The sequence below is a fragment of the Paramisgurnus dabryanus genome, chromosome 19 (assembly GCF_030506205.2).
Source record: "Paramisgurnus dabryanus chromosome 19, PD_genome_1.1, whole genome shotgun sequence".
Taxonomy (NCBI): Eukaryota; Metazoa; Chordata; class Actinopteri; order Cypriniformes; family Cobitidae; genus Paramisgurnus; species Paramisgurnus dabryanus.
The window spans coordinates 13,912,589-13,925,744 of NC_133355.1; the positions used below are offsets into that span (position 1 = coordinate 13,912,589).

At 35.8% G+C, this 13,156-nt stretch overlaps 1 protein-coding gene across 4 annotated transcripts in view; it reads left to right on the top strand.

Moving 5' to 3' along the window:
- The first annotated feature begins 1,500 nt into the window (after positions 1-1,500).
- samd12 (sterile alpha motif domain containing 12) overlaps positions 1,501-13,156 on the top strand; it is a 112,909-nt gene continuing 101,253 nt past the window's right edge. For 2 of the 4 annotated variants that reach the window (XR_010544843.2, XM_065290446.2), the window contains exon 1: positions 2,339-2,663. Coding sequence is in view for 3 of the 4 variants with exons in the window: in XM_065290446.2 (XP_065146518.1) it covers positions 2,600-2,663 (64 nt within the window). In the remaining variant the exon portion in view is untranslated. Of the gene's footprint in view, positions 2,116-2,338; positions 2,664-13,156 lie in introns of those variants that run through there. The other 2 variants (XM_065290457.2, XM_065290464.2) reach the window with 2 other exon arrangements.

The window sequence follows — 13,156 nt, forward strand, 5'->3', positions numbered from 1 at the left end:
TGAACCTAAAAGTGTACCAAATCTCTTTAAAACGGTTAAGACATATAATTTGTGTGCTTAACATTTATTAATAAACATTTATGCCATTTAATGTTAAATGTGACTCTACCTATGAAAACCCAGCTAAAGTAATTTTTAGTGATTTAATCATTTCTACATAAAATAATCTTACACAATGTAAAAAACATTCAGTGAAAAAATATAACCTTGATATCTTTAATATTGAGTAAGGTCAAGTCAAAGACTGAAATGAAAGTGAAATTAATGAGCAAAATCAAACGTTAATGCTCCTAATATTACCATAATACATAATGAGACTTTAGCCTGGATTTTAAATGCAGGGTCACAAATTTTCATTTAATATCATCTGACATTACAGGACTTCCTAATTTTATGTTTCTTTCATTATGTGAGCAAATTCTTTTCATATTTATTATACAGATAGTATTATATTTCCAGAATTATTCTCCTAAATATATTAAATGTATGAATTTAATGCAACTTGTAATGCGCTTTGGATGGCCATAAGTTTGTGAAGGCGCTATGTAAATGCAGTCCATTTACCATATAGGAATATATAAATATTGTTTTGTCACATCATTTGTTCAGCATCTATGATGATCCATGTTAACTGTTTCCAAGTATGCTTTCCATGTAATGCCAGGGATTTGGTGGCAATTAAACACTGAGCACTATATTCACATGGCTATCTGGGCTTGTGGATAAACAATTGTCTTGAAGGTTTTTGAGCTGTCAGTAAGCAACCTCTAATTGTCACAAATCACAGCTGGAGAATGAAATTACTGCGATTTCATTTTCCTGGCACTTGGAGTTCTCATTATGAGATGTCTCCACTTGTATCTGCTTGCAAATATTGTTATTTGTTGTCATATTGCACTGCTACAAAAGTGAAATGACCCAAAAAAGTCATTCAAGCTAAAAATGTTATCTATTCCTAACCACTTCAGTTTAACAACACTCAAGCAATACTGTATAGTTTAATATTTTTTATTTTTTTAAATGTCATCATACCCCCAAAAAAACTGTGTAAGCATTTGTTTTTATTTCATTATATTATTGTATTGGAAGTGGTGAAGGTTTTATTAACAGTCCATAAAAATAATATTAATAATAATTATTATGTTCTTATTATTGAACTCAACCATGTGAGAGGAACTAGAGTATTAGGACCGGGTTCTGCGCTCAGTGATCTGCATCTAAAATGATGTTCCTTCATATTTGCATTCTATGGTCCATTTTGTCTCATCCTGGGATGTCAAACTCGTTCACAAGAAGTGGCCTTCATTTAGAGCTCAGTAAACAATTCTTATAACCATCCAATAGTTCTTGTTAAGTGTTTTACCCTTGAGGGCAACTAATGTAGAAAATTAAATGAAGTAAAACAATTGCTCCTGTGCATAGCTACCAAGCTTTGACCAAAAACTCTTGTTTTGAAGGGTTCTGGAACAAGTTAGCTGTGATCAAAAATTCAGATAAGTGTTTTATGTTTTGCCATTTTTTTCAAAAATGCTAGAAATGTTAAAGATGAGGACATACTTATCATAACTTAACACACTCTTGGAGAATTTATGGCATGCAACAGGTTCACATGAATATGTATACTTTTACACCAACAACAAACAGTAAGCAATTTCTTGATAGTTTTAATTTAAATACACATAAACTTGAATAATAAGTACTTCTGCATATAAATCCTATATTTAAGTTGCTAAATGAAAAAAAAAATCATCATCATAAATAAAAACTAAAAGTGTTAAAAGTTTACCTGTAGCTCAAATGGTAAAACATTGCATTAGCATAGCAAAGTTTATTGATTGTTGGTCTGACGGGTAAAATGTTTGTGTAACTTATTTGGATAAAAATGGGGGTGGAATTTCAAACAGGTTTTTATGTTCCCACACCCTTTGTATTTCCGAAGGTGCAACTACAATACCCATGGTTCTTTGGGACAAGATTTGGCTTGTTAGAGCACGCTCGACAGAGGTGTTAATAAGCAAGACGCTTTGGCAGACTGGCAGGTACACTGACTGACACCAGCAGCATTACCCATACCATTATGTACGAATCTATGGAGTAGCAGAATGGCTGTTCAAGGTAAGGATTTAACAAACACCTCGAGAGCGATGTATACTGAAATGTTCGTGACTGCTATATCAACAAACACAAAGCTTCCTAACAGCCAGGATACATTTATGATTGGCTAAATAGTTGCGGATCTTTCACTGTTATTGTGCAGGAAGCCTATGACATAGAGATGGGCTTGCTGAGCCCTTGGGCTTGCTTTAAGTCTATGCATGTAGTGTGTAGATTCGCGTTCGTGCATTATTCAGCGTCCACGCTCGCTCCGTGCGCGTACACCCACTGATGCACATCATCTCATCGTGTGAGAAGAACAGTACAGATTGTATGCACTATATTAGGCATTATATGCACGTTTAAAACGAGCGATTAGTTGGTAATTTAGATGCGATGTAAACCAACGGACTGACGCGCGCGTGTTATTCATCATAGGGTTTTAGTATAAGGTGCACGCGTGATAGACAGGTGTTTCACTGTTTCCTTCACCTGATCTGGTACCATGATGCTGGGTCAGTCTCCGCATCTTATCGGGGGCATCCTGTGGATTCAAAACCCAATGCGAGGTACTGTACGTTTTTCTCTGGATATCTCTGTCTATTGCGTTCTCGATGTATTGACCCGTCTATTGTCAGAACTTGTATTGAATTACACTCTAAAAGCCTGGTTGCAACACATGGCTGGGTAAAATCTGTACAAACAATTGGTTTACAGTAATTCACCTTGAAAATGCCTATATGGTTTAAAAACAACCTAGCATTTTGTGTTCAAACTATCCTATAGGTTAATGTAAACACATTGTTGGGTTTGACCAATATTGGGGATCAAGTAGTCATTTCCTGTCTCATCTCTTACACTACATTGCCCTGTGCATTCTTATATAAGTACACTTACTCTTCAAAGCACTTTTCATTCTTCTTCTTCAAGGGGTCTTTAGGGATGTGACATAAAAACTGTAACCAAGCCAGAAGGAATACAAGCTTTGCTGCTCAGTTAGAGAGCTGCTATGTGAATGCTTTGCCAAGTGTTTCATCCTTAGCGATGATGACTGTTATGTGTTGAGGGTGTAGATCACACTTAGCAAAGTAACTTAGCAAAACATTTGTATATTTATGATATGCATGGTACTGGCATTTAAAAAGGATATGAATGGCAATTCAGAACCATTTTACTTCTTTAATGTGACATTACTGACAGTAACAGGATATTCAGTGATTATACGGCTAGACTTCTCTAGTTTGCTAAAAAAAATGGCTTAAATGCTATTTTACTATTGGTCAACATTAGCCAGTAGCTCACAGTGCCAAAGTAACTTCTGATGTGTGGTGTCACTGCAAATATTTTGCAGCTCCCAATCGCATCAGAGCCTGATGATCCCAAATCGCAAATATTTAACTTGTTGATCGGGCTGCCTTCGACACAATGTTGCGTTCTTTTGTAGATGAAACAACAAGACACTTGGAGACATGATGTCAGAAAGACGTGTGCAGTACAAGTGCTTATATAATGTGTCGTGCAGACTACCACAAAATCGCTTTTCTATGGGATTGTTACTAGGTCCCATGGTTTGGTTGATTCATCCAGTGTGTGCCTTCTGAGGATTATGTTGTTAAAAAAACGTTTGACACCGTCCCTATGTCCGTGGTCTCCTTTGGATTTAAAATAGTTTAAGATGTAAAAATTGTCCAGTGTGTCTCAGGCCTATAAGCAGCAGAAATATGTTTTACGTTGAAATGTTTGCCATGTGTGAAATGAGGAATGGTAGGAGGCACATTGTGCAATAACCGAATGAAGTGGAGAATGAGTAAAAATGCATGAAGGGGAATTTCTTTGCAATGACCTGAACACTGATAGAGCTCACAGTCACATGAGACATTAAAATATGCCCTGATCAAAGATCAAAACAGCAAGAATTCCTTCCCACTCCAGGCAGACTGAGTCTGATACGGTGCAACACATTGCTAATACAGTATCTATGCAATGCAAAAACTGAATGAAATTTCAAAAGAAATGAAGTCTGTGAGAGTCAAACTACAGCTTCGGAAGAGATCATACTCACAACAAGAATTGATTTATATACAGTATGAGCTCTTGCAAGTTATAAGCCAGTAGCTACAGAAGGTACACTTTGAGAAATAAAGGTTTTCATGTTTCTCTACAGCACCTTATGTTTGGTTCAGAAAAAGGCCTTTGCTTTTGAAGAACGTAGTGTAGTTATATACAATAGTGCTGTTTGGACTTTAAGGGGTGGTTTCCTGTACAAGGCTTATCCTAGTCCCAGACTAAATGCATGTTTGAGGTGCCTACATTTAAAAACACCTTGCCCTGACAAATTCTAACATGTGTAAGTGCCATTGTTTAGTCTCAGGATGCACACCAGCATTGTTTTTTTTTGTACGGTATGTTCTCTAATATAACTAACGCCTAGTCATGGATAAATCTAAACCAACCGCCCCATAGAGATTAAAATTATTAAATTTAGCATACACTATATCTATTGATTTTAAGCATTGTTCAGCGAAATTTGTGAAAGCTCTCCTATGACATTAGGTTGCAAAATCCTTTTCTTAACTGTTTTAATTGTAGAAATGGGTCTGCTCTGCTGTGGATAAAATGATTAAAGATCTTTGGTAACGTTCCAGAAAGGAGGAACAAGATGACTAATCTCCATTGTCTTTAGCCCCATTTTTACTGACATGATTTCACACTCTTTTAAATAAAGGTTCAAAAGATCTTTGCAGCAAAGCCAGAAGAACCTTTTTTGGTTTCCTGAAAAAAACGATCACCTTTCTTTTTCATATATTCATTTACTATTTTTAGCCATTCCATCAAAAGCAGATAATGGCATAGTGGTAGTTATTACATAGTTTAGTAGTTGTTTAGTTAAGTCAAGACCATGCACAGCGTGGATTGCAGGTGATGGGTGTACAGGGCCCTCAGCCAGTGACACCAGGCAGCCTCATTTCAGTGGCGGCCCGTGCATTTCACACCTAGGCCTTCAGTGGTGTCCTATCTGAATTAATCCCTTTAGTAATACCATCTTTATGACGTCACGGCAATAGAAATACATCAACAGTTAAATTGCAAAGTAAAATAGAAATTAGTGTGTTTCACACCTCAAAGCATAACTCAAAGCTAATTTTACTTTATTAACAAAAGACACTACAAAATGAGACGCAGCAAATATTATACAGAAACCAGTTTTTGAAATGAAGTCAAACTCTTTTTTTTTGGCCTACAGAAAGCACATAAATGCAAAAGTGTTTTGAAGAATCAAAAGTACTGTATAACAAATAACTTTGTTGACAGTTATATTAAAATATAATGCAAATAGTTTTTCAAAGGTTTACTATTAAAAAAGTGATATTCACAAAATTTACATTTTTGAAATATTATTTGCTTACTAAATGAAATGCATTAAACTCACCAAATTAGCTTGTGGATTATTTGTAAACAAAATCCATCCTCTTTTCTTTCCTCAAGAAGAGTTTGATCCCTCTGAAGACTATTATGGGATTCATTTAAAGGGGACATGTCAAATAAATCTTTGGTGCCCCCAGAGTACATAGTATTTGAAATTTTAGCTCAAAATACCATATAGATAATTTATTATGGCATGTTAAAATTGCCACTTTGTAGGTGTGAGAAAAATTGTGCCATTTTTGGTGTGTCCTTTAAAATTATTATTATTATTTATTTTATTAAATTTTTTTGAACAGGTAAATGCAATTACAAAATAGAAAGATAGAAAAAAACAAAGCAAAACACATGTTAACAAAAAAAGAAAAAACTTAGTTTTTTTCCAGTAACAAAGATATAAAACAACTCAATTTACATGTACAAAAGGGAGTAGGAAGAAGTAAAACTTATATACTCCTACCCCTTTAAACCCCTTAATGTAAAAATTTGTAAATCTCCATATTCACATACAAATATTACACATACACAATATTATTTATACACACATAAGTTATTGCAAATACACTCAAATTATTATTAACATATGTGTCTTTATACCTCTGAAATATAATTTCTTTACACATCTTTTTAAAATGTAATATGTTTGTACATTGCTTTAATTCCTTATTTAATTTATTCCACAATTTGACACCACTGACAGATAAACAAAAACTTTTCCTTGTAGTTCAAAAACTGGGAGTCTTAAAATTTGGCATTCCCCTTAACCCTAACCCCCGTCTTTTTCAAAAAACCTTATCTGTATATTGCCCGGCAATACATTTTTTCTAGCCTTGAACATAAATTAAAATTAGCTGATCTCTGCACTATATGGCAGTGCCGTGGTTGGATTGGGGCGGTATTATCCCCTTCTGACATCACAAGGGGAGCCACATTTAAATGACCTATTTTTTCACTTGCTTGCAGAGAATAGTTTATCAAAACTAAGTTACTGAGTTGATCTTTTTTTAAAAATTTTAGGTTGATAGAAGCACTGGGGACCCAACTATAGCACTTAAACATGGAAAAAGTCAGATTTTCGTGATATGTCCCTTTTAATACACATCCATGGAAAATAATTTAGATTATAAATCAGTGATTCAGATATTGTTAAGGCCAGCAGAGAAGACTTTGTTGGCCCTGATGTCCCACCACTGCCTCATATACTTGTGAGGTTTTTGAGGAGATCAGGACATCATGACATTGCGTTTCCAGCCACTAAGGACAAAAACAAGCTATGCTGACAGCAAGTGCATACTGATTTTCCAAGATGTCTGCTGTGTCATTGAAAAAAGAGAAGTTTAAAGAATGTAAGAAGTGGCTACAAAGGCTTAATGTGAGATGCTGTATCTAGAGGTCAGAAAAGATGCTTGGGAAGCCTTTCTGTCAAACAGTGTATAAAGGTTTGCTGCAGTTAGATGAACCGAGATAAACTTTTTTCAAGGTCTGCTACAAAGTATTTAAGCTATGTCACACAAATTCAACATGTTTTCAGTCATTTGATTGAAATGTGGATATGGTGCCGTTTGTGGCAATCGTCTGCACGTGTGTGATTTAACAGCTTAATGGTTTTAAAGGTATATTATCCTTAATCTTCTATAATGGGACAGATGACAGTTTTCATTAATGGCTATAACTATTATGGTCAATGTCTAACTTTTTATATGGGTGGTTTTTAAACTTGATGTCTGAAATATGCAGCGTGGGAAATGAGACATGACAAGGGAACCATACAGTAGTCTCAGAAACATCTGACAGGTGTGCAATGTGAAAAATGTGTTCAAGTCATTCTATAGATGTGAAAAATTGATTTCTAGGATGTAGTGTGCACTGAAGTGTGTAGCAAAATCTTGCTTTTCTTGGCACATCATGTGCATTTAAGCGTGAAAATGCCATGTGTTAAAAAAATAGTTCAGCCACAAAAAAAATCTCTCATGATTTAGCTACCCAAACCCATATGACCTTATTTTTGTGGAACACAAAAGGAGACGTTATAGGTAGACAAGCCTCAGTCACCATTCACTTTCAATGTATGGAAAAAAAGATGCAATAAAAGGAACCCAACCCATTAAAGGGATAGTTCAGCCCAAAATAAAAATTCTTCGGCGGTTGCTCACTTTCATGTTGTTACAAACCTGTATATGTCTTTGTTCTGATGAACAGGAGGAATGATAATTTGAGGAATGTTTGTAATCAAACTGATCTGAAGCCCCATTCACTTCTGTAGTGTTCATTTTTCCAACTATGGAAGTCGATGGGGCTTCTGATTAATTTGGTTACAAACATTTCTCAAAATATCTTCATTCGTGTTCATCAGAACAAAGAAATGTATACAGGTTTACAACAACATGATGTAAATGAAGATGGAATTTTTATTTTTGGATGAACTTATCCCTAATATTGTGCATTGTTGTTAAGTGTTGCTGTACAGTATTTAAGAAATGTCTTTCTAAGAGAGCCCACATACAGAGACACAGATTTCTGACCATTTATCCTAATTCCCAGGACCTTGTCGGTGAGCTGATAATGCTGTCTCACACCCATAGGCTCTGTGGCGTCTCATGCTCTAGTAGGATCAATTTGGATCGCTCTGCACATCTATTTATTCACTCCTCATTCCTATTTTTACTTTAGAGAGTTGATGCAGAAGGGAAAAGCTGAAGATAGTCAGTCTAATTTAGGCTCTGATTAATATTCATTTGAATTGAGGCTAGAGGAGCTGGGTGCTATTATGCTGTTCACAGCATTGAAACATTAGGTTGTGAAAAAGTTGAATGAGTTATAATGCTTTTTTAAGGCATTACCTCTTTTTTATTTACTTTGATGTGCTTTGATGTAGTTAACTTATTCACCTTTACTGACTGAAATGGGACCATCACCTATAAAGTTTTGTTATGTGTCAATCAAGTTCAAGTACAAATAAAAGTTAAACTTAAACTGTGGCCAGTTGATCTAGGCTTGTTTTCCGTGGATAGCTCAAATACTATCTTTTGGTAAGTTAACATGTCCTGTATGTTCCTACTTTACCTTTTACATTAATATGAATATAAACCTAAAATAGTAAAATGTCCATAGACAACTTGTGCACTAACTATTTTTTATTATTTTAGTTTTTCTTTAGAAGTAAAACAGGGTTAAATTTCCTACAAGGAAGTTTAAAGCGTATGTGTATGTGTGCTAAGCAACATCACTCCCAACACGGTAAGCGTTAGAAACTCATCATTACTTGTCTTCAGTCTTCAGACAGATTTTTGATAAATAGTTGTAGCACTGAACAAAGTACATAAAAAAGGCATTTTTAAGATGTTTGCCTTAACATAATGTATACTGTTGTCCATTTAACTAAGGGGCATTTGTTTGTCAAACCTTTTCTGAAGCTTTAAAGGGATGGTTCACCCAAAAATGAAAATTCTGTCATTATTTAATCACTGTCATGTTGTTACAAACCTGAATTTATTTATTTCTTTGATCTGATGAACATGAATGAAAATATTTTGAGCAAACCGTTCATGAGCCCCATTCACTTCTATAGTATTCTTTTCTACTTCGCAAGTTAATGGGGCTTCTGATTGGTTTGGTCACAAACATTCCTCAAAATATCTTCCTTCGTGTTAATCAGAATAAAGAAATTTATACAGGTTTGTAACAACATGAAGGTGAGTAAATGGTGACAGAAGTTTCATTTTTGGGTGAACTATCCCTTTAAGATGTGTATTGTACAGTACAGTATGCTAATTTCTTCACTAGCAGAAGAATAGCAGGTAACTGGTACTGTATCACTTTCCTCAGCTACGGTTAATAATTCTGCATATCATATTTATAGCTCAATATTTAATGCCAAAAAGCTTTCAAAAACACTTCAGGTCCCTCTTTGTGGGTATTGAGTGGATTTTGTTTTAAGTACACAGTGTATAGTCTCTGAGGATGAACGTCAAGCATCAACAGCCGCTTGTTTTTGTGATAACAGTGGCAAATCCATAAAATACTAGGATTTTGAAATGTTGAATTCTGGCTCCTGTTTAAATACGTATAGCTGTCTCAGTGCTCTGCGTCCATATTAGACTGCAATACTTGCTATTTATAATTTCTCCCCAGACTTTTTTCCCTGCCTTTTTCAAATGTGTGCTGAGATTCTTGCTTCTGTTTTGTCTGCTAAGCAAGTTGCTGCTAGCTACTGTAAGTCAACATTAAGGATATTTTTAGCACAGCTGTGTTTATTTAAAGTGCACCATTATTTTTCAACTTGGTGAAGTTTGCAGCAATGAATCTGAAGCGATACACTATATCAGCTTTGTATGCATGATTAGATTGGAGAAAGCATTAATGCCTGAAAGACACGATTCATTCTTAGCTTGATTGGATGTCAGATTAAATCACTAAAGTGGCAATGAGGGGCAAAGCTCGCACTGGCTCTAATGATCAAAAGTTCAAACCAGCTGACCAGCTGTACCTTGGGATCCAGATTGGAGGCTAAATGAGTTCACTAGGCATACACTTTGTCTTTAAGGACAGGGTTCAATATCCGTATTTAATTCCAGAATTAAGTTGGCCTACTTTATAGAACAGAGGCGATCCTTTAATTTTGGATGATTGTTAAAACTGAGAAAGGGGGCCTGGAGGGGAAGCTTCTCCTTAGCTCACATATGGGAGAATTAGCTCTCTCGTTTCTTCTTTCGCTTTGTGTCTTCAAAAAGCTCGATTAGTAAGCGTGTAACAAGGACTCCACTGAAATGTTTGAATGTGGTTCTGTGTTTCTGAGCTACAGTAGCACTCTTTTCAGTTGAAGAGGTATGGACCTTCGTGGTTACGTAGTCGCTTGCAAAGATACTAAGCACTCAATTTATTTGTTTTGACACATTTTATGAGAACAGTATAAAAATGTGTCCACACACATACATCTGCATGGTTTAAATGCTGCATGCAATGTATTTCCATCAGATAAACTTTATTGTGAATTTAAATGGACTATGAAGTTTAATGTTAAAGGGATAGTTCACCATAAAAAACAAAATCATTTACTCACTCTGAAGTTTTTCCAAACACGTTTTTGTTCTTCAAATTTCTTTGTTCGGCTGAACACTATGGGCTGGACCAGAATATTCGAATATTCGTTCCGTGGGTTGACATTCGATTTTCAGTTTTGAGATTCGAATATATATATAAATATTTTACAGCATTAATGCAGAGCTTTTGCCAGGCAGGAAGTGCGCTTCACGCTCCCACTCTATAGGTGACACAGAGAGACCAACATCCATAGCCAACAGCCACCAAACGCCACCAGTGGAAGAGATCGCCGCGAACGGAAAGCGCACTTCCTGCTTTGGCATTCACGCTAATAGTGTTGTAAATAACGTTCAATTTCTTGTAAAAACTGATTGATTTGCTTCACAAGACGTCAAGATGTCACACGGAGTTATGGGGGATTACTGTTGTATTGGATATATATGCTTTAGCTCTTAAAGTGTGCGGATCGGTTGACTTGCATGACGGAGCACTGGGGTTTCTGCAAAATATCTTCTTTATTGTTCTACTGATGAAAAAACATATTGGATGGTGTAAGTGTTATAAATAAACTTGATTTTGAAAGTATGCTACCGTTTTATTACAGTTTGTTGAACTTCGTTCATTTATTTTCGTTGTTTTATTTAAATAGCCTACCCTTTACGATGTCAGTAATTACTGTGCTGTTTATTTCTGATACGGGAATGTTTGTTTGTTAGAAAAATGTTAGGCTTATTAAAAGTAATGCTCTTGTGTTTTGTTTCACTAAAGCTGTTCTCGCAGGACTGCTTCTGGCTTGCGCTGTTCTGTAGTATTTTTAAAGTTTATTAATTCTAAACGTGTCACATGTCCATATTGCACGAAAAAAGGCAGTACACTGCCTTGCGTCCGCAGCAACACATCCGCCACATAATAAAACTGCAGACAGCCAGGCACACACGCATATACACACACACACACACACACACACACACACACACACACACACACACACACACACACACACACACACACACACACACACACACACACACACACACACACACACACACACACACACACACACACACACAGAGATTCCTGCCTTTATTAAAGAGAAAAATATGTTCAGCCCCTCCTTCCGAACCTTCGAATATTCGATTTGATTTCTACTAGAGCTTCGAAGCTCAAAAAATGGTATTCGGAACAGGCCTATTAGGAACACCTGTTTAATTTCTCATTAATGCAATTATCTAATCAACCAATCACATGGCAGTTGCTTCAATGCATTTAGGGGTGTGGTCCTGGTCAAGAAAATCTCCTGGGGGCGTATTACAGAAAAGTCCTAACTTTAAAATCTTATCTTAACTGTTTGGTAACCATGGTAATTTCAGTTAGGACCTCATTTAAGACAAAAGCTATTATAGAATGATGTTCCTAAATGCATTATCTTATCTTAACTGCAGATAGGAAAGTGGTATTACAGAAGCATCCTAACTTGACAAAACATCCTAAAAACTAGAGATGTTCCGATACCATTTTTCTCTTCCCGATACCGATTCCGATACCTGGGCTCAGGGTATCGGCCGATACCGAGTACAGATCCGATACCTGGGTATGTATCTGTATAATATACAGCTGTACATACTACTAGCCCTGTATGAATGGATATAACTTTTTTATGGTGTGCTTCAGACTTTTCTGTATAAAACATGAAATACAGTGAGCTAGAGTAGGCTATTTTTATTTTAGGACATTTTACAGTAATATTTATTTTTCCTAAGAGAAAACGAGCCACAAATCTAACACTGAAAGGCTATTTTAGGTGTAGAATAATTGGAAAAATGTTCGGAATTCTGAGGGATGATTTTAAATGTTTTTAGAAGAAATTTGAGAATTTAATTGCATCTAAAATAATTACTTTTTAAAGGCTTACAATTAAAATGAATACACCAAACCAATGAGTTGAATGACATGATCCAGATAATGTGCATGTCAAGACAGAATTATAGTTTGTAGCCTATATAAAAAGACAAATATTATTGTGTGTATGTATATATATATATATAATAGCAGAATAAAAAGCTTGTGTTAATACGTTCTCATTATGAATTAAGCACGTATGAAGATAATTTCATCATTTTTACAGCGCAATGTAAACTTTATATTAAACATAACAAGAGCATTCGTCTTGTAAACGGATTTGAAATGATGATGTGCTGAGTGCTGACTGTCGCGTCACATAGACGACAGAGACAAGATCTGCGGTAAAACTCAGTGGTAAGTTTTATTTCATCTCAAATATCAAGTGATTCATGCTCTTATCATTAAAAACAATCACAGCAAGCACGGGCAGGGTTTATGTACTTGTCAATGCCGCTCACAAACGCGCGAGGCTTTGTATTAGTGCTTCTTGTCAATGACGGTCGGTCACAAACGCGCTCAAGCGCGGGGTATGTGTGCTTGTCAATCACAGGCATTAAATCCACTGAGTTCTCCGCGAAAATCTGCGGGCGCGGATTCCGTTGAGACATGTCGATGTTTTATTAGTCTGAAATATTAACAAACAGCGGACATACGACTGCATGCTTTCATTTCTTCGCCGCACTAAGTAAACAGTGGT